At 41.0% G+C, this 24,552-nt stretch overlaps 1 protein-coding gene across 2 annotated transcripts in view; it reads right to left on the bottom strand.

The window, feature by feature from the left end:
- The window catches only part of Vps13b (vacuolar protein sorting 13 homolog B), a 543,216-nt gene that overhangs the window by 148,573 nt on the left and 370,091 nt on the right, over positions 1–24,552 (bottom strand). For both annotated transcript variants that reach the window (XM_021183993.2, XM_029469591.1), the window contains exon 36: positions 3,606–4,013. In XM_021183993.2, the coding sequence (XP_021039652.1) occupies positions 3,606–4,013 (408 nt within the window). The remainder of the gene's footprint in view (positions 1–3,605; positions 4,014–24,552) is intronic.

The following is a 24,552-nucleotide window of genomic DNA, read 5'->3' as shown; positions in this document are numbered from 1 at the left end:
AAAGAGAGGCCCATTGGACTTGCAAACTTTATATGCCCCAGTACAGGGGAACATCAGGGCCAAGAAGTGGGAGTGGGTGGGTAGGGGAGTGGGGGGGGAGGGTATGTGGGACTTTTGGGATAGCATTGGAAATGTAAATGAGGAAAATACCTAATAAAAAATTAAAAAAAAAACCAAAAAAATTTCTACTATATTATTTTTAAAATGAGTAAGTGAATATTAAAGCTCTCTAGGTTGCACAAATGTATCAATGTTTGAGGAAAAACATTAGCTTTCTTTTTTTTTTTCTTTTTCTTTTTTTTCCAGACAGGGTTTCTCTGTGTAGCCTTGGCTGTCCTGGAACTCCCTCTGTAGACCAGGCTGGCCTGGAACTCAGAAATCCGCCTGCCTCTGCCTCTCAAGTGCTAGGATTAAAGGCATGCGCCACCACTGCCCAGCAAACATTAGCTTTCTTGTTTCATGCTTTAATTATTCCCTTTCCCCACATACTTTCCATAGGTTTCTAAAAGCTTAGATGATAAAAAAATAATAATCATTAGGCAAACTCATTTTTTTTTTCTTGGTCCTCTTGACAAGTGAGGGAACATGCCTACAGCACATTCCCAATGGTGTTTCTCTAAGAATTACTTAGCACATAGGATTCCTCTAGAATTACAAATCTTTTTCAGCTCTTAAATTAAAATTCATCTGGAAAGGACTGCTTTTCCCTGTTTATATAACATTGTCACATAAAGAGTGTTAAAAAAATATTTCTCTAAAAATAGCCTGCGTAAGTTAGGGATTAGCAGAGCTCTGTTGCTGGGCCGTTCCTTTGTAGTTTTTTCCATGATGTTCTTGCACAGTGTTTTTGACTGTGTTTATTAAAGTCAGCACATCAAAAAGGATCAAAGAAAAGTGAGGGAGAAGCAAAGAAACCCCAAGTGTGTTGTCTCATTGGGGAGCTATGCAGATTCAGATAAACAAGTGTAAATTGTTGAGGGTTTAATGAAAAAATTTTGACAATTATTTTATCTTGCATCCTTCTATAGGACGCCATGTGCACAACAGATGCTCTGATGTGTGCAGACCCGCTCCTCTCTGTTTAATAGCCCGTCGGAGATGACTACTTTGTCACTGTGCTCAATTTGGTTCAGCAAATAATTTGAGAAGTGCAGCTGCTGCAGATGCTCACAATGGTGACAGAAACTGTAAAATCAAAGACTTGGGGAAGTTTTTCTGCATTAGAGTCAACCTATAAAAATCTGACAGTCATTCCTTTGAGCTCAAAGATACACCATAAAAATTGGTTTGAATACAGACCACCACCACTTGAAAACTACGCAAAAAAATATGGCTGCTGGTAGTGTGTGTGTGTCTTTTTATTTTTGTCACTTATCACAACAATACCAAATTGTCCGGTGTGGTGGCACATCTTGAATCCTAGCACTGAGGAGGCAGAGGCAGGCAGATGTTTAAATCTGGCAAGCACGGTCTATATAGGTAGTGAGTTCCAGGACAACCAGAGATAGGATATGGTGATATCCTATCTCAAAACAAGCCAAAACCAAACAAATGTATTTCAAGTTAACTGAAAAAACATGCAATTTGAAGATATTCAACTGCATTATGAAATTAATATTCATAATGATAAATTACTGTTTTCTTTGAAATACAGTTACAACTATTTTTTATTTAAGTATGTCCTGATCCTGGTGTGAAGGCCAAGTTTATAGCTAGCCTGGGATCCAGAAAGAGATCCTATCTTCCCCAACTAAAAACAAAACCAAGAAGAGCTATGTAGTAATCTCTCAATTAGTTTCCCTAGATGCTAGCCTTTAGCCACAACTAGAATCTGTCCCAACCCTATCTCACTTACACACAACAGATTTTGTTATAGTTTCATTATAATACATCTTTTTAAATTAAATGACTAACTTCAATTTTGATTTAATGTGACTCTAAAAAACTATTTTAAGATGTTTGCTGGAAACTGCCCAGCAGAATTATACCAAGTATCTTTTAGTCAAGGCGAACGTATCTATTTTTGTGCTTAACAAGATAAAAGAACATAATTATACAAGAAGAGGATTATGCAGTTTTTCTAATATAAAAGGGAAAATTACAAAAAATAGACCATTTGACTGGCTAAATAAAAAGTGTTCAATTGTATCATAATGAAAACAATTATGAAGGTTAAATATCTTTAAAAATGAATCTAGAGATCATGCTGATGTGAACAGAGCTGGCCTGCATGGGGCCCTAAAGCTCTTCCACTGTTTGGGACATAATTTTTCCCTGCCACCATTAAGGGACAGCATTTAGAAAGGTGTGAGGGTGGGCACGGAGGACCTGACACTAGTGTCCAGTGTTTGAGAATCTTTCATGTCCCCTAGACCCTTCACTTTTCATTTCTGACTTCAAAAACAACAAAGGAAGAAAAAAAAAGATCTTTTAGCTGGCTTGATTATGTATATTTCAGAGAGGAAGGACATCAACTATGTTTTGGCATAATATTATTATTACACAACTATTAAAGTTAAAACCAAACCACTGTGCTCAAACTGGCTCTCTAGAACTAAATTACAATTAGTCTCCAGCTGACAATTACTTTTTAGTACACAGCTTAGGGACTGACAAAAATCAGTCCACAACCCTCCTCCATACAGGGCCTTGGAAAAGGACACACTCCCACAGGATTTTGGGAAAATATATGGTTTCCTCTTGAGACTTCTGTTCCAGAGTGACACTTCTGCACTTGCCTCTCAGCTTTCCCAGTAGCAGATTCTGTGACTGAAATGGTTATTTCCTGCCTGTGTTGACTTTTCTCCTCTCACACTTTGTGCCCACCCTCTCTGATTCAGTGTGGAAAAGCTACTACTTAGTCATAGTGGCAAAGGAGAAAAATGGAGATGTCATGGCCAGTTAGCTCCATGCCCCTCTACAGTTTCAGTCTTTTCCCAGCCAGGTGTGGTCTGCCTGACACAACACCTCAGTGATACTCTCCCAGGCTTGAGCTTCAGCTTGGCACCTTGTAGAGCATATCTGCCACCATGGCAATTTTTCTTTTGAAAATAAATGGTTCCCAGTGACGCATTAGAATCACTTGCAAGGCTGACCAAATTCACATCATTGGGCTCTGTGCCCAGAGAGTATGATTCATAAGCTGGGTTGGGGGTTTAGTACACACATTCCCAGTAAGGTCTCAGGTGATCTGCTGTGCTTGTTCCACAGACTGCACTGTGGAAACACTGTTCTAAGGCTTCCAAAGTTCAACTCAATGTTGTGCTAGCCACTTCATTGAGCCACTTCAGTTAAAAGGAGCTTAGGAACCAACAGTTCCAAAGACAGCTGCAGGAAAGTACCTCAAGACATGGATAGGAAGCAGTTTAGAGCTAGGAAATACCCTGGCTCACAGATTTGTTTAAACAGACAAACAACTTTAAACAAAATGACAATAACCCTAAACCAAGCCAAACCAAACCAGCATCTCTGAAATCATTTCACAAGCTAGAATAGTTCCCATCTCTAATGACTCTAAGTCCTTAAAACACTGCATTTATCACATGCTAACAAAGGGTGTTTTCTCCTCCCCCTCCATTCCACCCCACTCCCTTTCTGTAACTCACCAGGTACTTTTTGTGCTGTTCTGACACTAAGGCTTCCACTGAGGTTTGACAGTGATGCTAACACACATGGCTTATGAGGGTGCGGGATAGTTTCCATGGAGACCACGATTTGGGTAGTATGGACAGAAACCTTTTGAAAGCAGGAGATGGCTCTCCAAATGTTTTCTTGAAATGATGTCTTCTGTGCTTCATCACAGTGAACTTTGGTCTTTGACAACTTTCCACGGTAACATTTGGGGACAGGAGGCTCATCCGTATTCAGTACAGAGTCTGACGGGGTGGAGGTCTCTTTGCTATGTGCAGAGCTGTGTGCCTTTTTTATCTTCTTTAAAAAATGATTTATCTGATCGAATTTGGTAAAACTTAAGTTTGCTTTCAAAGGCTTTGATACATCCAAGTTGATGTCAGCTACAAGAAAAAGGAAACAAGGGTGACTGGAGCTCCCCAGTTAAATACTAATCAAAGTACAAAGCACTGTGATCGTTCACTTGTCCCTCTTCTCACAGCTGCCTGAAGGAACATACCTCTGCGCTGCCGACTCACCTGGTCTACTGGCCACTCATACAAGGCCCACACCCAGACAGGGGTTTCTACCTCTGCCCTCAGGCTCTACAGAAAGCTGGAGGAGGCTTTCCAGTGTGGCACCTACCCAAAACTGCCATTTGGTCTCCCAAGGTAACAGAACTCCATCATAGGATCAGAGTAGTATAAGACAAAATGCTCATCCCAAGCATCACGGGTCTGCCCACCACGCTGGCTTCCTGACCCTTTTCTTGCCTTTTATGCAGAAGTGCTCATTTCTCTTTTATGAGCAGCTATAACCAGAAGAGATTCTGTGACTGATGAACACTGAAGTATATTACTGAAATAAATGGAATAGAAATTTCTTTTTTGTTGTTTTTTCTAATTTTTTTAATTGAAAACTGCTTTTTTCCTTTAAAATTTTTTTAGGTTAATTTCATTTGTAATTCATTTTTATATTCCATATTCCATTCCCTGCCCCTCCTCATCCACCATCTGACTGCTCCACATCCCACACCTCCTCTCAACCCCACCTCATCTCCATGTGGATGCCCCCACCCCCCACCCCACCCTACTTCTTCTAAACTCCCTGGGGTCTCCAGTCTCTTGAGGGTTAGCTACTTCATCTCTGAATGAACAAAGACTCGGCAGTCCTCTACTGTGTGTGTTTTGGGGACCTCATATCAGCTGGTGGATGCTGTCTGCTTGGTGGTCCAGTGTTTGAGTGATCTCAGGGGTCCAGAGTAATTGAGACTGTTGGTCCTCCTACAGGGTCACTTTCCTCCTCAGCTTCTTTCAGCCTTTCCTAATTCAACAACAGGGGTCAGCTGCTTGTGTCCATTGGTTGGGTGCAAACATCTGCATCTGACTCTTTCAGCTGCTTATTGGGTCTTTCAGAGGGCAGTCATGATAGATCCCTTTTTGTGAGCGCTCCATAGCCTCACTTATAGTGTCAGGCTCATCCTGAGTGAGGTAACTCAGACCCAAAAGAACATGTATGGTATGTACTCATTAATAAGTGGATATTAGCCAAAAAGAAAAAAAGAAAAAGAGAAAAAATCCATAAGGAATACACAGCTTGGGAGAGAGAAGAAAGCAATCACAAGTGAGGAGGGAGGGACTTGGGAGGGAGTGGACAGGGTGAGGGGCAGTGGGGAGAGAGGGGAACCTGACCTGGTCTTGGGTGAGGGAGAAGGGCTGAAGCCCTGAGGTCCAGCAGAGAGAGTGTAACTAGCAACCTCAGGAAAGAGGAGGTGGAGGGGGTGGCTCCCAGAATGCACCAGAGACCTGGGAGCGACCTTAGATGAAATGCCCAACAGTAGGGAGAGGGAACTTTTAGAACCCACCTCCAGCAGGAAGATGGGGCATCAAGTGAGGGATGGGGCTGCCATCCCACAGTCACACCTCTGACCCATAATTGTTCCTGTATGAAAGAGTTACAGGGATAGAAATGGAAGACCAATGTGTGGATACTTCATTCCTCTTTAGAATAGGGAACAAAATGCCCATGGAAGGAGTTACAGAGACAAAGTTTGGAGCTAACATGAAAGGATGGACCATTCAGAGACTAGCCCACCTGGGGATCCATCCCATAATCAGCCACCAAACCCAGACACTATTGCATATGCCAGCAAGATTTTGCTGAAAGGACCCTGATATAGCTGTCTCGTGTGAGGCTATCCCAGTGCCTGGCAAATACAGGGATGCTCACAGTCATCTATAGGATGGAAGACAGGGCCCCCAATGAAGGAGCTAGAGAAAGTACCCAAGGAGCTGAAGGGGTCTGCAACCCTATAGGTGGAACAACAATATGAACTAACCAGTACCCCCCAGAGCTCGTCTTTAGCTGCATATGTAGCAGAAGATGGCCTAGTTGGCTATCACTGGGAATAGAGGCCTCTAGGTCCTGCAAACTCTATATGCCCCAGTACAGGGAAACACCAGGGCCAAGAAGTGGGAGTGGGTAGGTAGGGGAGCAGGGGGAGGGGTGGGGGAAGGGTATAGGGAACTTTCAGGATAGCATTTGAAATGTAAATAAAGAAAATATCTAATAAAAAAGAAAGAAAGAAAGAAAGAGAGAGAGAGAGAGAGAGAGAGGGAGGGAGGGAGGGAGGGGAGCCTGAGGAAAGAAGGTCCAGCGACAGGCACAAAGTAGGATCCAGCTCAAGGGCAGGTCCCAAGGCCTGACACTATTACTGAGGCTACAGAAATTTCTTAACATCTATAGTCCCATTTACATGTGTCACATGTCAGATGTTGTCAAACTGGCCCTTTATCACTTGTTTCCATCTTGCCTCACCTGTATGATCTAGTAAGGACTTAGATCAAGTATCCTGAGGGCACAACTGTGCACACCATCTTTTCCAGGTGTGCCAGCTCATCTGTCCAGGAATTTAAACACCGTATTGATATATTCACATTCTAAGTTCAAAATATGACTATCATCACAGATAGACACACAGCCAGTCACTCACAGTGTTACTTAGATACAAGGCAGTGACACTAAGAGCTCTCAGCAGTCACTCCTTGCTTATTCTCCACCCTAGCCTCAGACAGCAATCAAGCTCTGTCTTTGCATACTTGCTGATTAGGGACACTGCATACAAATGGAGCCATAAAACGTTTGATGCTTTGTACAGTTTCCTTTGTGTATTAACATCCTCTTGAGGTACATTCATGTTAATCTTGATTGCCCATGATTGGGTTTCCCTAATGATTGATTTGTTGAATGCTTTCTCATGTATTTCTTGTCTATTTAGTACAAATGCTTAGAAAATGAGTATTTACACTCTGCTCATGGTGTGTGTGTGTGTGTGTTGGGGGGGGGAGGGAACAGACACACAGACAGACATATGTGACTGTAGATGGGCAGGCATGCCATGGCTCATGTATGGAGATCAGAGAGCAAGCAGCTCAGTGTTGGACTGCATTCTCTACCCTGTTCTCACAGGGAGTCTCACGGCTGCTCCATACTCCAAGCTAGTTGGCTCAAAAAGCTCACAGGGAGTCTCCTGTGTTGGAGGCCATGTCTTAGTGCTGAAGAAGCACCAGGACTGCAAACTTGTGCTACTTTGTATGGCTCCATGGGGGATCTGAACACAGGTCCTCATATTTGTGCAGTAAGTGGCTTACCCACTGAACCATCTCCGTAAGTCCTAAACTCCACTCATTTTTATTTTGTTCCTTTCCAGAAAGGGTTTCTCTGTGTAGCCCAGGCTGTCCTGGACCTCACTCTGTAGAGCAGGCTGGCCTCAAATTCAGAGAGATCCGACTGCCTCTGCTTCCCAAGTGCTGGAATTAAAGGTGTGCACCATCACTACCTGGCCACTTTTTTTTTTTTTTTTTATATTCCAATGATTTTTTAATTGGAGTTTTTTAAAAACCAAGATACATGATTTGCAAATACTTTATTCCATTCAGTTGGACTGTCTTTTTCACTTTATTTTGACTAGCTTTTAGCACAGTATTTTAGCTTGTCAACATTGAATATTTTGATTTCTGTGAGGCCAACAGAACCATTATTTTGCTCATTCTACTTAACCTAAGATCACAAAAGTTTATACATATGATTCTTTTAAGGGGCTTATAGTTTTCCCTCTTACATCTAGGTCTATGGTCTGTGAATTAATCTTTGTGTCTTGTGTCAGACAGAGGTCTGCTTCATTCCACATTTAGATACTTAGTTAATCAGCAACATATGCTGCTGAAAGATATTTTTGACTTGCAAAATTTGGAGTTACACAAAGTAGTAGGATACATATTGTGGGGAAAACAGATGGTTGATTTACCTGCTCTGTCCTCACAGCCCTTTATATGCACGCTTCTAGATTCTGTGGCCTCACAGCAAGCAAGACAGTAAGAACCACTGAACAACCTTAGCAAAGAAAATTAAAGTTGATGAAGTTGTATGCTGCCACCCCACCCCCTTGCTGCTGCTTCATACCAAGAAATTTGAAGCTAAAGTATGCTTTCTGTACCCGTAGTAACAAATTAGTCACTTATCCAGGAGGTGGCTCAGTTAGGCCCTCTAAGCCAACTGGTGAACATAAGGGATCCATTTTTCTCTGACTGTAGATAGGTATAACATTCATGGAAGGCAGACATGGAAGTTGGCCACCATTACCTTGAGATGGATCCCTATTCCCTCAGCTCTCACTGTGTTCTTAGAACACAGATAAAAATTATTCCTAAGTCTAGCTATTCTGTCTAACGTGTCTTCTGAGATTCAGCTCTTAAGTTATTTCTTGGCCACCTTTTTATGAGCGCTGCTGCTACTTGCAGAGCTTCCAATGCATTTCCTAGACACCGTGGAACATGTGCCAGGTATACTGAAACAGAATGAAAATATCCATTGCCTTTGATCTTGTTCATCTATTATAAAGCCTTTCTAACTGATTCCGCTGTTTAGGCATACCCAGAGCCACAGGGTAATTTCCACAGTATCGGCTTTGAGTGTGATCCTGGTGGGTGGACCTGTAGGGAGCATAGGAAGAGTTGAGTGAGTGGAGTCCTGAGGGAATAATGTGCATTACTGGCATGGGCATGGGCAGTTGAGGATTCAAGGCTTCAGAGCCACGGAACAATAGCAAAGGTGTTTCCACAAAAGGGCCAGGTTGAAGACGGGTGTGGCAAAGCTCTTCTCTTGAGTTCAAGTATGAGTGTTTGTGAACAAAATGAAGTGTGCACAAATACTAGAAGCTGCAGCTTTTCCTCCCACATCTCTGCACCTTGTGCCTGCTGTGTGCAGAGATGCTCTGAGCACTCCTCTGCCCTCTCCCTAAGAAACCTGCTGAGGTTCGAGGCTGGAGTGATGGCCGAGCCCTGACAACCCCAGAGCTGCTGCTTATGTCTGGACTTCCTCAACCCCTTCTCCTCTCCTGGTCACGCTGCACAGGTTATGACACTTACCTCTGGCTAATAATTAATTCTTTACTAATGCCTATTCATTTATGATATAAAAAGCTAACTTCCTTATGATGGAAAAATAAAAGTCTTGCCTTTAAGCTGTAGCTTGTCTGTCTCACCTGTAAAGGTTCAGTTTGTAGTGCCCACTCCTACCATTCCATACTATGTTACAACACTAGGCATCTGCTCAAATGTGTATAATATGTATCTGTTGTGTCTGTCTAAACACTAATGTTCAAATCATGCTCAGAATTTTCTTTAAGAAGTTCATTCACAGCGGGAAGCCTATGCTCCTCCTCAGTGTTCTCTAATGTCTGCAAACTGACTTTACACGAGTTCTAGCTCCTGCTAGTTAAAAAGACCCCAACTGCACACCTTCATCCTTAGCACACTGACTTAGGCCTCAATATTATCTAGTGAGGCTCATCTAATCACCTGTGCCTTTGGAAGAACACATGAAGGAGACGAAAGGGAAAGAGACACGAAGCATGAAAAAGGGGAGAAGAAATATGTGGCCCTATATATAGTTGGCCAACAGTTGCCCTGGTCCTGGGCTGTCCACCCTACAAACAGGAACACCTGGAGTGGTTCAGAAGCAGGTGCTCTTTACAAGTCTCCACACTACTGCTGATCGCAAACAGGCACACATTTTCACAGACAACCAGATGACCCTATCCTAGGCACAACTGCAGTATTGTGAGAGACTAAATTCACATTTCTTATATTTGTTATGTATCAATAAAAATATAGATTCCATATGGCTGTTTACCTACATATATGCTCCAGTGTGAACATAAAGTTTCTAGATCTAGCAAAATTGGTTTCAGTTTGTTTTATCCAATTTTACTTCCTAGAGCAATTATTAAACAGGCCTTGAAGTACATAATGTGCTTTTCCTTCTGTTGTTTCAAATATTGTTTCAGGAACCCAGAGACAATGGAACTCTGCCTCTCCACTGGAAAGATTATAACTAAAAAATCTACAGGGACAGCTATTTTGAAGATTCTGAAAACCAAAGGTAAATAAAAGAAAAAAATAAATATAGAATTCAAGCCAGGCGTAGTGGTGCACTTCTTTAATCCCAGCATTCAGGAGGCAGAGGCAGGCAGATCTCTGTGAGGCTGAGGCCAGCCTGGTCTACAAAATGAGTTCTAGGACAGCCAGGGTGGTTATACAAAGAAACCCTTATTTAATCCAAACATTATGGAACTAACTATGTTCTTGTACTCTCCCTTCACCACTGGCTTGGAAGAGCAGCAGCCTCAAATCCAGACATGACTGTCACGTGCAGACAGGGGGCATAGCAGAAACACTTGTATTCTAGGTTCCAGAAGGACTATGGGGAACTCCTTTTTTCCCCTGTGTTCCAGAAAACAAAAGAGAGGCCATTCCTGAAGTGATTTTATGGAACCATCATTCTTGATGTCAAAAACCTGTGACAGTGTGTAAGAAACTTATACCAACATCTCTCAGCACCAGAGACATAAAACCCCACTTTCAAGGGCCAGCAAAATGGCTTAGTGGGTAAAAACACATTCTGTCAAACCTGACAAAGAGAGGTGACTCCTGCAAGTTCTCTGATCTCCAGATGTACATGTGCATCACTCACACACACACACACACACACACACACACACACATTCTCTCTCTCTCTCTCTCACACACACACACACACACACACGATAATAAAACATTTCTAAAAATCTACAACCAAGTAAGGTTTATTCTGGAACTACACTGTTAGGTTATCTAATATAAAATTATTAATATCTTAGAGAAAAAGATCAATTGATGAAGAAAAATTGTTAAAATCTATTATCTACACAAAATAAGAACTGCTAAGCAAGATATCAACAGAGAGTAGTACTTTACTCTGAGAAATGTTATGTGCAGTATGTCTCCAGCTAGCATTATACAAAAGATGAAATGCTCTTCATGAGATCAGGAATAGTTAAGGATGTCCATTCTTAGTACATCATATGGGAAACTATAGTCAAAATAAAGGGGGCAAAAGAAAAGCATGGAAAGGGAAAAAGTAAAAGCATGCTTCTCTGTAGATGACATGATTGTTCTATGCTGAAATCTAACATGAAAAGCTGGGCATGACTATGTGTGCCCCTAACCTTAACAATGAAATGCAGGAACAGGCAGATCTCCAGAACTAGCCAGCCTAGGTAAGAATGACCCCTAGCACTCATGTCAAAAAGCTGGTTGTGGCAGTGCATACCTGTAGTCTCCACACACATGGATCCTGTCTGTCTAGTATGCTGGCTGTCTAGTATAGCTGAATTGGCAAGGTCCAGGTTCTGTGACAGACATTGTCAGAAAAAAAGTGTGGGGAGTGACTGAGGAAGACACCTGTGACCTCCACATGTACTGCATGCATAACCAGCAAACACTCAAGCATATACACACAAACAGACACACATGCAGAGATAGACTGGAATGGTGTATGTGTGTGCTTCAAGGATCATAACAGAATGCAGAGAGGGTACAAATATTGCCAAATGATTTCAAAAAAAGAGAAAACAGCATTTAAATGGAAGAAAGAGTTTTATCATCAAGTATTGTTACATATGTATATAAAAAGAAAAGAGAACTTTAACCTCAACCTCATTCAAAAACTAGCTTAAAATTTGTAATGGATTTAATAATGAGGTTTAATGTTAGGAAATCTCCCTGTAGATGGTACAAAAAGTCATGATTCATAGGTTTTAAAAAAGCATAAGATAAATCAAAATTTATTAAGTCTTAAATTTAATAAATAAAATTCCAAAATTAAATTTATTAAAATATTATGTGTAATGCATAAAAGGTAACATAAGAGAACGGCTGTATAATATGTGGTGGTAAGAGGAGTATGTAGCTCTGTGTAAGAGGGTTATGTGGTTATGTCTTACTAAACTTCATGGACCTGTAAGACAAAAAGGCAATTTTGTTGCATATTAATGAAAAATAGTTGAATGACTAATGAGCATTTGATGGGTGTCAGGATAGATTTACTCCCTCTGTCTCATTGTCTGAGCTAATAAAAGGGGTTTAAATGAGCTTATGGCTTTGGGAGGTAGGAGAAGTCCATGTTAGACCCTCACGAGGGTCAGTGTACTGCACACTGAGTCTGACTCCTTCTATACAGTGCAGGCCTTCTATTCTTGCAGGTCTCACTGTGGTTTCCAAGCTAAGCTTCTCCTCTTCCCAGAGTTTGCACAGCAATCCAATCCAACACTGATTCTGAACCATAAGCTATAAGGGGCCCCTTTTCAGAATCTGAGAATGATGGACTATCATTTCTAAATGTTAGCAGAATCATAGGGCCACTATTAAATTTATTAAGATCAAAGGATGCAACAGATGAAAATGAGGAGCTTTAAACCCAAGTCTGCTTAGTGAAACTCACAGCACAGGTCACTTTGGTGGGATCTTAAATAAGCACAATCTTTCACACCTTGTGACATTAGAAAATATATTTGAAATACAGGCTCTTGTTAATCAGTAGAATTCAAATTCTGATTAATTCAGACAAATGAAATGTATACCAGAAATGTAGTAATTTTGGCAATATTCATCTATACATGCATCTGAGCTGCATTATTGACCTTATTTTACTGAATGTTCTTGAATGCTCGGAAATGAAAATCATTTCCTTGAGCAGATGAAAGGATGGACTACGGTATTTATTAAAAAAAAAAAAAGTACAAAAGTGAGAAGGCAAGTACAGCTTCCTTTCTTATGCCTTGTAAGATGCTCCAGGAGATCAGCACTGCATACACGGTCAGCTGGGCCTTAACACAGGGCAGAAGCCGGACTCTCCGAGCAGGGTCACGGGTATGCTTCCTTACACGGGCAATCTCTTAAAGCCTCAGTGAAGTCAGAAGCACAGATTCCTCAGAATATGAAAATAATTTCAGGGTTTGCTTCTGTTTCTTAGCCATCAATTGTGTATCCTGAGTGTGAAGTGTGGTTTAATACTGATTTTTGAGTGACTGTCCCTCAGCAACGTGTGACGACTACAAGAGCTCGCTGGCCCTAAAGCACTGGTCTCGTTCCTGTGGAGCTATGTCCAAGCTGTTCTGTATGTGTCAGATCTTGAATCTCCGGATGATGACAAATTTGGTGTCACAAGTAAACCCTCCTAGTACTGAATACAACTGATGAAAGTTTTTAGGGAGCCTGAAATTTCAAAGATCTAGACATAGCAAAAGATAATGATAGTGCTAGCTTTCCAAGAAGAAACAGGGAGGCATTTAAAACACTACAATTATTCACGTTTGAAAATTTATGTTTATATGCAGTGCAACCTCTGTGCACAATGCCTTTCATCCACCAGAGTCCCTTGACCCTGCTTGAAAAGTACATGCAATTGTGCATGTAGACGCTATTCCTGGGGCAGCCCCCTGGGGCACACTGGGCAGAGGTGGAAAGAAGAAAAGCATTGTGAGATGACTATCCACAGCACTGTGCCTTCCCAAGTAGCAGGTCCACTAAGGAACTGGAACCTCACTGCAGAATGAGCCAGCCACTCTTCCTATTCAAGTTGATGAAATAAAGTAACCTCATCACTAAGATAAAAACAGGAAAGGGCGTGTTTGATGGAGACAGACTCAGAAGTGTTTCTGATGGAGATACAGAGGAGGATTATCCAGAACAATACTGTTCAAGAGCTACAAACAGAGCTAGAATCAGCCAGACTGGGAATGTGGCCTTTTGTCCAGTTCTCAGAATCTTGGGCTTGAGAGTTTTGAATTTTTTCAAAATTTTTACTGAACTGTAATAAACTATTTTCAAAGTTTAGATTTTAAGAAAATGTAGCAATAGAATGTCCCAGCTGAGTCATCTTGTCTGCAGATTCAGTTTCTTACCAAGCCTGGAACATATTTTGTATCGTTAAGTTACTAAATAAACCTGAGGCTGTCAATTATTAGATCCTAATTACCCTTCCAAACTTTCTGAAGAGCTACCAGGAAGCAGTCTGATTGAGACTAGCCTGTCACAGAGATCCTGCAGTTATTTCATGCAGCTACACCCTACAAGGTGACCTCATGGGGAAGGGGAAGAATCATATTGCAGTAATGAAAACAGAGTGGGAATTCAAGCCCCAGAGGTGATTCTCCTCAGTTGATGGTAATGCACACCTTGTGGGGGACCAAACATCAATTGGAAAGTTTCCTGAAAATGGTTCCAGCTATTTTCTCATTTAAAATGTTCCAACTTGACTTGAAGCATTAGTCATCATATTACTTACATTTATGATGTATTATGAAATCTCTTACCAAAACCCCAATGGGTTCAATATGGCTTGTTATACTCAAATCATAACATCTATGAAGGAAAGCTCCTTTGCTAAGTGTTTCTTCCTCTGGAATTTTATTTGTAAAAGATACTATTTTATTTCAGACAAGTAAAGCTCAGCTGGAAACCAGTGCGCCTGGGTGGCTGTGCACAGAAGGACAGTGCTCTTCCCAGTCCTACCGCAGGGCTAAGTGCGAAACACAGAACTAACAAACGTATCATCTAGCTTGACTTCCTGCATAATTTCAATAAAATCTTTTCAATAAGATGCCTTTTCCTCTTATTATTGGGTTGTCACATACATTCTCACTCAATAATTCAAATTCTGATTTTTGATACAGCATTCAAAAAAAAAACATAATCTTAAAGACAGTGGACAATGGAGATTGGGTAGTCAGAGTAACAAGACCTGGAAACCTAGAAAGCTGCTGACTGCAGTGAAATCAGTGTGTTCTCACTGAAGGTACGATATCAAGGTCTTCAGCAGTGGCAGACCTGAGTGCTTCAGTAAAAGTGGGGCTGGGTATGCTCTGCTCTCCATAATGCTGGCCATCTCAACTTGAATCATCAGTAGTGCTCTTTGGTGCTTTCATTATGAGTGGCATTACCACTACTGTGACAATTATTTAGCTGTACATCTTTATGACCAAGCACTGTCTTTTTAGATGTTTCCTTGTCCTACCTCAAACCACGGCATAGAAGTTACAATGAGAAGATGATTGCACTAGTTTTCTACCATGAATGAATTGTACTAAACTCATTTAGCGAGCATCTCTCATCAAGGAAGTACCTATATAAGGTGTGATTGTTAATTTGGGTTGTCTATCCGATTGGAGGCCTACTGATGTACACTCTGGGGAGCTTCCATGAGGGTGTTTCTGGGGAGGTTTAACTGAGGGGTGAGAAGAATGTGTGGAGAACTACTGCATATGTGAGCAGCACTCTCCATAGACAGGGTGGGGGATGGGGTTTGCAGGCAATAAGAAGGGGAAAGAGGAAGTCACAGTCTCCCATCACCACAGACAGGAGCTGCTCCTGCAGTCATGCTAGCCTGGACAGACAGACCACATGCTCAGACCACCAGCCAAGGTAAATTTCTCCTTCCTGAACTTAGTCTGTCAGTGTCAGGTGTTCTGTGCCTGTGGCAAGAAAAGAAACTAATCCGAGCCTAAACACATCCCTTGTTCCAGCAATGTTTGCAGTTTCTTTGGTGCCTACTCCTTGTTTCTTTTACTCCTCTCCATGGTGATATATTCACATTCCTGGAAACAATGCATAGAGCTTCTGGAGAGAGCCACTGCTTTGAGGTAAACTTAGTGAAGTTTCTGTTATCAAGCTCCTTGTGAAAACAGAGCAGTCACTAGGATCAGAGTGAGTGCACAGGGCAGGGCCCAGAACCAGAGGAAGCAAGCAGACTGCAATGGACAGGGTTGCTGGGGTGGCTGGGTGGAATTAAGAGCACACGGGGAGGCAGAAACATGGATCCCTGAGAGAATGCATATCAGGATTCAAACCATCAAGAAAGGCTTTTACTGTCAAATGTGATGATCTAAACATCATTAAAAGGAGTAGGTTTACATTAATATTATGCAATGACATCAAATTGTTCATCATTGGGATGAGAGAGATATTTTTGAAATGGATAAGGAAAATAAATTATTCTGCTTTTTGATGACAGATACTACAAAGTAACCAAACAGTAGGTGAGAGACTGTTTCTCTTTATAACACTATGACAGCTAATAAATATATCAAATAGAAATGCAAGAACTAGGAAACTGGTATTTATAACTTCTCAAGAATTTAGGCATTGAGGATCAGTGACTGCAAACATCATACAAAGGTCTCATTAGATAACATTTGCATCCTGACAGAACGTCACAAAAGCTCCTACAACAGTCTCACTTAATAAATAAGAACCAAATAATCAACAAAGAAAACCCAATTTATATTAGAAACCACAGAGGAAGGGGCAAAGAGGGCAGGGAGAGGCAAGGTTTGACTGATAAACAGGGAAGTGGAAGGAGGCCAAGATTCCTGAACCTGGCCAGAGAGGCTAATGTAGGACAAGGGAAGAAACTGTGAAGGGAGATTCAGAGGCAGGCTGCTCTGAAGCTGCCCATGAGGGCACATGGTGCAAGCCTGCCCAGGGAAGCAGTGAGCACAGTGCAGGCCCCTTCAAAGGACTTGAATAAAAGAAGAATGAATGAGAGGTAATAACTCAGTGGTGAGAGGACACAGGAACAACGCCCTCAGCAATAGCAGTTTTAAAGAAATGTCAACACCACAGGCAGGGAAGGGAAGAGCAAGAGGAAGGGAGAACAGTGGCTTGTTGAAGAGAGTGTGCTCCCTTACTCACTAGGCAGATGGAGAGGCAGTCTTAGAACTGGATAATAAGTCAAAACTACGGTGGGACATTAATAAGTTGTTCATATAAAAGAGGTAGCTGAGGTTACTGTCCAGAGACAAGAAGACCCGGGGCTGTGCTCCTGGGAAGCTGCAGGATCCAGTAAGCCAGAGAGAGATGTGTAAGTAGAAGTTAGAAGCTGGCTCCTGTTTCTCTTTTCTTCCTCCCTGGGCTCCACCTTGTGCCCAGCTGCTCTCATCTCTTTCATAGGGAAATAAGTTCTGACACAATGACTGCCCCACACTGACTTCACTGCTGCTGGGTATTACCTCAGCATCCCCACAAGAAGTGTCTGCACTTTTGAGGTCCTATTACTGATCTACTTAGCAGAGCACCACCGGTAGCCCTTCAAAGAGGATTTATACTCCTTCCCTCTCATGTGCATTACTGATTCGATATAAGAAAATTTGGTACTAAAAGCAATTTATTGAAATAAAAAGGCAAAAGGTTTATTTAAAAGTCATGTACATATGCACAATTTTGGTTAACCCTTCCCTTCTTTGCCTTTCCCAATCACTATTATCTGCTTGAACTTTCCTGACCCCAGTATTTCCCTTCATTTATGTCCTCTCACCTCTAATCTACTAGCCCCCTTCCAACTGCATTCATTGCCAACCCAAGGAAGAATTATACTAAAAGGAGAAAAAAAAAAAAACAGGTGTGATATGAATGAACTGTAGAGGAAACTACCTAGAACTAAAGGTGGGGGTGGGAGTGAAAGACCAGGAAAAATTCAGACCACCTAGCACCAAGATGTAGGTTAGCAGGTTCAGTAACCCTGTTCCAGGAACTGGCCAACCACAAAAGTTAGATTAAAATCCTGAGTACAATCTTGAGAAGCAGGGAGTTTCCCCTTGTGATTTTGAGTACCCGCTTGAGATTTTTCACTGGCACTCTCGGCATTTTCCAATAATGCCCTCCCTATCCCCTTGGGTTGTGGTTTTTTTTTTTCCTTTAAATACCTCCTTTCCCAGCTACTCGGGGCCGAACTCCTCTACCCCTGAGTGGGATACAGGTCGACCTCAGCGCGCTGGTTCCTGTCAATAAACCTCATGCAATTGCAGCAAGGACAGGTCTTTAGTGAGTTCTTGGTGGGTCGCGTCATCCCAAGACTTGAGTGAGGGTCTACCCTCTTTGGGGGTCTTTCAGGAGTTGGGAGTCAGGGGGACTAGATAAATGTAGGGCAGGGAATAGACTAACCAAAATTAAGGCTGTATGAGGACCATGAATTCTAACAAGATAATCAAGGCATGTTTTTAAAAACTGGAGTTTGAACAGAGTTGACATGAGTTAGTAAATGAGTATCTCAATGCCATGCACATGTTCCCTTCATTATGCTTTGTCATCAGGGAGGCTCCAGAAATACCATGAAAAAAACAATGACTACCATTGCTCTTCACTGCCCATCATAACGAGATGGTAAGATCCTACTTCTAAAGACACCAACACTTCTGTTGCAAGACAGAGAAAAATCAATTGTGAACTGACTAGAACACTGTATCCCTGCAGGTTAGCTATCATACAGCTCTAGAGTGCTATCCTGGTTGCTGGAGGAGAAAAGACACCAGTGATCTTACCCACATTAGATTCTATAGACTACAACAATGACCCATCATATAAACAACACATACTGGTACAGTAGTCAAAGACTGTTTATGGGAATAATAAACTCTCTCTTGATTAGATTTGAGGTCTGCTTTAGAGGAGGAAATTCATGCTTGATAGTACAAACACGGTAAAAAACAGAAACAAAAATCAAAACAAACAAACCAAATCATGGCTACAGAAATTCTGGGCCTTAAGGGAGAACCTATTTATGTGATTTTGCTAAATAGCCATATTGTCAAGCTCCCTTCTAAATATTCATGTTCACATCTATAGACTTGTGCTGCTCTTAACTTGGTTAGTGAAGCTTCATACTGAAGAGGGTAGTAGTTAATGCAGGGAGGCACCACTATTCAACGTGCAGAAAATAAACCACTGTGAATGCTCAGCCACGGACTGGAACATCTATCAAGCCTTCCCCTTGTTTAGAGACATTAAAACAGGAGGGGTGGAGAAAATGTAAGGGTGAGAGGGCAGGGAGGAGCACTGTGACACACTGGCCTCCACACATGGATATTACACACAAGAACTCACCACTGTTTGTAACCTAGACAAGATCTCTACATTATCAAGAGTGAATATTCTAGCAAGAAATGGGGAGAGGCTCCTGATTCTTACATTCTCAGCTAAGGAGTAAATGGCAGTTGATGGTTTCCAGGGAAAGATTCACATTTCATTTGGCAGGAGCATTGGCAGGCTGACTGTGCCCACTGGACAATTCCAAGCCCCTGCACACATGAATAGCTCTGACTGGACATGAAGTTAGGATGGAAGTACATGGGGGGCGGTAGGGGATTAAGTAAACTGCTTACATGGATACAGCTTTCAAAAATGAATCTCTCTTATTAAAAATCGCTCATTTTGGCAGAATGGCAGCTCAGCACTTGGGAGGCAGAGGTAGTTAGATCTCTGATTTCAAGGCCAGCCTGATCTACATATAGTGAGCGCCAGGTCAGCAGGGCTACACAGTGAGACCCCATATAAACAAACAAATGGAAAAAATCTAGGCCTTATTCGCTTTTTATATAAAACATCATATGTTTTCTTTGGTTGGTGGTTTAGTTCCAAGGAGTTCTGGGGGGGTACTGGTTGGTTCATATTGTTGTTCCTCCTATGTAGCTGCAAACCCCTTCAGCTCCTTGGGTACTTTCTCTAGCACCTTCATTGGGGACCCTGTGCTCGATCCAATGGATGACTGTGAGCATCCACTTCTGTACTTGCCAGGCACTGGAAGAGCTTCACAGGAGACAGCTTTATAAGGCTACTGTCAGTATGCTCTTGTTGGCAACGTCAATAGTGTCTGGGTTTGGTGACTGTATATGGGATGGATAGCTAGGTGGGGCAGTCTCTGGAAGGTCTTTCCTTCAGTCCCTGCTCCACACTTTGTCTCTGTAACTCTTTCTATGGGTATTTTGTTCCCCCTTATAAGAAGGATCCAAGTATCCACACTTTGGTCTTCCTTCTTCTTGAGTTTTATGTGTTTGGCAAATTGTATCTTGGGTATTCTGAGCTTCTGGGCTAATATCCACTTATCAGTAAATGTGTATCATGTGTATTCTTCTGTGATTGGGTTACCTTACTCAGGATGATATCCTCCAGATCAATCCATTTGCCTAAGAATTTCATAAATTCATTGTTTTTAATAGCTGCGTAGTACTCCATTGTGCAAATGTACCACATTTTCTGAATCCATTACTCTGTTGAGGGACATCTGGGTTCTTTCCAGCTTCTAGCTATTATAAATAAGGCTGCTATGAACATAGTGGAGCATGTGTCCTTATTACAAGTTGAAGCATCTTCTGGGTATATGACCAGGAATGGTATTGCTGGATCTTCCAGTAGTGCTATTTCTAAATTTCTGAGGAACCGCCAAATTGATTTCCAGAGTGGTTGTACCAGCTTGAAATCCCACCAGCAATGGAGGAGTGTTCCTCTTTCTCCACATCCTCCTATCATCTACTGTCTCCTGAGTTTTTGATCTTAGCCATTCTGACTGGCATGAGGTGGAATCCCAGGGTTCTTTAGATTTGCATTTCCCTGATGATTATGGATGTTGAACATTTTTTCAGGTGCTTCTCAGACATTTGGTATTCCTCAGTTGAGAATTCTTGGTTTAACTCTATACCCCATTTTCTAATAGGGTTATTTGGGTTTCTGGAGTCGAGCTTCTTAATTCTTTATATATATTGGATATTAGCCCCCTATTGGATTTAGGATTGGTAAAGATCTTTTTCCAATTAGTTGGTTGCCGTTTTCTCCTATTGAGAGTGTCCTTTGCCTTACAGAAGCTTTGCAATTTTATGAGGTACCATTTGTCGATTCTTAATCTTACAGCATAAGCCATGGTGTTCTGTTCAGGAATTTTCCCCATGTTCCCATATCTTTGAGGCTTTTATCCACTTTCTCCTCTATAAGTTTCAGTGTCTCTGGTTTTATGTGGAGTTCCTTGATCCACTTAGACTTGAGCTTTGTACAAGGAGATAAGAATGGATCAACTGGAATTCTTCTACATGCTTACCAAAACTTGAGCCAGGACCATTTGTTGAAAATGATGTCTTTTTTACACTGGATGGTTTTAGCTCCTCTATCAAAGATCAAGTGACCATAGGTGTGTGGGTTCAACTCTGGATCTTCAATTCTATTCCATTAATCTATATGTCTGACACTTTACCAGTACCATGCAGTTTTTATCACAATTGCTCTGTAGTACATCTTGTGGCCAGGGATGGTGATTCCACCAGAGGTTCTTTTATCATTGAGAATAGTTTTTGCTATCCTAGGGTGTCTGTTATTCGAGATGAATTTGCAAGTTGCCCTAACTCTGTGAAGAACTGAGTTGGAATTTTGATGGGGATTGCATTGAATTTGTAGATTGCTTTTAGCAAGATGGCCATTTTTACTATATTAATCCTGAAAATCCAGGAATATGGGAGATCTTTACATCTTCTGAGATCTTCTTTAATTTCTTTTTACAGAGACTTGAAGTTCTTGTCATATAGATCTTTCACTTGCTTGGTTAGAGTCACACCAAAGTATTTTATATTATTTGTGACTATTGTGAAGGCTCTCATTTCCCTAATTTCTTTCTCAGTCTGTTTATCCTTTGAGTATAGGAAGGCTACTGATTTGTTTGAGTTAATTTTATATCCAGCTACATCACTGAAGTTATCTATCAGATTTAGGAGTTCTCTGATGGAATTTTTAGGGCCACTTATATATATTATCATATCACCTGCAAATAGTGATATTTTGACTTCTCTCTTTACAATTTGTATCCCCTTGATCTCCTTTTGTTGTCTAATTGCTCTGGCTAGAACTTCAAGTACTATATGGAATAGGTAGAGAGTGGGTAGCCTTGTCTAGTTCCTGATTTTAGTGGGATTACTTCAAGTTTCTCTCCATTTAGTTTGATGTTGGGTATCGGTTTGCTATATATTGATTTATTATGTTCAGGTATGGGCCTTGAATTCCTGATCTTTCCAAGACTTTTATCATGAAGGGGTGTTGGATTTTGTCAAATGCTTTCTTAGCATCTAATGAGAGGATTATGGGGTTTTTATCTTTGAGTTTGTTTATACAGTGTATTACTTTGATGGATTTCCATTTATTGAACCATCCCTGCATCTCTGGGATGAAGCCTACCTAATCATGATGGATGATCATTTTGATGTGTTCTTGGATTCAGTTTGCTATAATTTTATTGAGTATTTTTGCATGGGTATTCATAAGGGAAAATGGTCTGAAGTTCTCTTTCTTTGTTGGGTCTTTCTTTACTTTCTTTCTTCTTTCTTCTTTTTTTTTTTTTTTTTTTTTTTTATTTATCTCATTAGTCTATCAACTATATAAGCACTTAAAACTTTTGACTACAGTTGTCATGTGTATATATTACAGGTTCCTTTTTTTTTCTTGTTTTGGTTTTTCAAGACAGAGTTTCTCTGTATAGCCCTGGCTGTCCTGGAGCTCACTCTGTAGACCAGCCTGGCCTTGAACTCAGAAAGTTGCCTGCTTCTGCCTCCCAAGTGCTGGAATCAAAGGCGTGTGTCATCACGCCTGGCCATTGTTGGGTCTTTATGTCGTTTAGGTATTGTTGCTTCATAGAACGAATTGGGTAGAGTACCTTCTGTTTCTATTTTGTGGAATAGTTTGAAGAGTATTGGAATTAGGTCTTTTTTGAAGGTCTGATAGAATTGTGCACTAAACCCATCTGGTCCTGGGCTTTTTTTTTTTTGGTTGGGAGACTATTAATGACTGTTTCTATTTCTTTTGGGGATATGCCTCCAAAAAGAAACTGGAGAGAGCATACAGTAGCAGCTTGACATCACACCTAGAAACTCTAGAACAAAAGGAAGCAAATTCAGCCAAGAGGAGTAGATGGCAGGAAATAATCAAACTCAGGGCTGAAATCAACCAAGTGGAAACAAAAAGAACTATACAAAGAATCAACCAAACCAGGAGCATCAGACTGTTAATCTGATCCTGATTTAACTTTGGTACTAGGTATCTGTCTAGAAAATTGTTCATTTCAGCCAGATTTTCCAGTTTGGTTGAGTATAGGCTTTTGTAGTAGGATCTGATGATTTTTTTTTTTTTTTTTGGATTTCCTCAGATTCTGTTGTTATGTCTTCCTTTTCATTTTTGATTTTGTTAATTAGGATACTGTCCTTGTGCCCTCTAGTTAGTCTGGCTAAGGGTTTATCTATCTTGTTGATTTTCTCAAAGAACCAGCTCCTGGTTTTGTTGATTCTTTGTATGGTTCTCTTTGTTTCCACTTGGTTGATTTCAGCCCTGGGTTTGATTATTTCCTGCCTCTTTGGTGAATTAGCTTCTTTTTGTTCTAGAGCTTTCAGGTGTGCTGTCAAGCTGCTAGTGTATGCTCTCTCCAGTTTCTTTTTGGAGGCACTCAGAGCTATGAGTTTTCCTCTTAGAANTGCTTTCATTGTGTCCCATAAGTTTGGGTATGTTGTGGCTTCATTTTCATTAAACTCTAAAAAGTCTTTCATTTATTTCTTCCTTGAGCAAGTTATCATTGAGTAGTGTGTTGTTCCGCTGCCACGCATATGTGGGCTCTCTATTAATTATGTTGTTATTGAAGGTCAGCCTTAGTCAGTGGTGATGTGATATGAAGCACGGGATTATTTTTATATTTTTGCATATAGTTGAGGCCTGTTTTGTGAACGATTATATGGTCAATTTTGGAAAAGGTACCATGAGGTGCTGAGAAGAAGGTATATACTTTTGTTTTAGGATAAAATGTTGTATACATATCTGTTAAATCCATTTGCTTCATAACTTCTGTTAGTTTTATTGTGTCTCTGTTTAGTTTCTGTTTCCAGGATCCGTCCATTAATGAGAGTGGGGTGTTAAAGTTTCTCACTATTATTGTGTGCTGTGCAATGTGTGCTTTGAAGTTACTAAAGTTTCTTTAATGAATGTGGATGTCCTTGCATTTGGAGCATAGATGTTCACAATTCAAAGTTCATCTTGGAAGATTTTACCTTTGATGAGTATGAAGTACCCCTCCTTGTCTTGTTTGATAACTTTAGGTTGGAAGTCGATTTTATTAGATATTAGAATGCCTACTCCACCTTGTTTCTTGGGACCATTTGGTTGGAAAATTGTTTTCCAGCCTTTTACTCTGAGGTAGTGTCTGTCTTTGTCACTGAGGTGGATTCCTGTATGCAGCAAAATGTTGGGTCCTGTTTACGTAACCAGTTTGTTAGTTTAAGTCTCTTTATTCGGGAATTGAGTCCACTGATATTAAGAGATATTAAGGAAAAGTCATTGTTGCCTCCTATTATTACTGTTGTTAGAGTTGGAATTCTGGTCATGTGGCTATCTTCTTTTAGGTTTGTTGAAAGATTATTTTCTTGCTTTTATCCCCTTGTGTTGGAGTTTTCCCTTTTTTATCCTTTGAAGGGCTGGATTTGTGGAAAGATATTGTGTAAATTTGGTTTTGTCATGGAATACCTTGGTTTCTCCATCTATGGTAATTGAGAGTTTTGCTGGGTATAGTAGCCTGGGCTAGCATTTGTGTTGTCTTAGGGCCTGTATGACATCTGCCCAGGATCTTCTGGCTTTCATAGTCTCTGGGGACAAGTCTGGTGTAATATTGATAGGTCTGCTTTTATATGTTACTTGACCTTTTTCCCTTACTGCTTTTAATATTCTTTGTTTTGTGCATTTGGTGTTTTGATTATTATGTGATGGGAGGAATTTCTTT

Source organism: Mus caroli, chromosome 15, assembly GCF_900094665.2.
Source record: "Mus caroli chromosome 15, CAROLI_EIJ_v1.1, whole genome shotgun sequence".
Classification (NCBI taxonomy): Eukaryota; Metazoa; Chordata; class Mammalia; order Rodentia; family Muridae; genus Mus; species Mus caroli.
The sequence above is the reverse complement of the archived record's forward strand: the minus strand, read 5'-3'. Positions and strand labels throughout refer to the sequence as shown.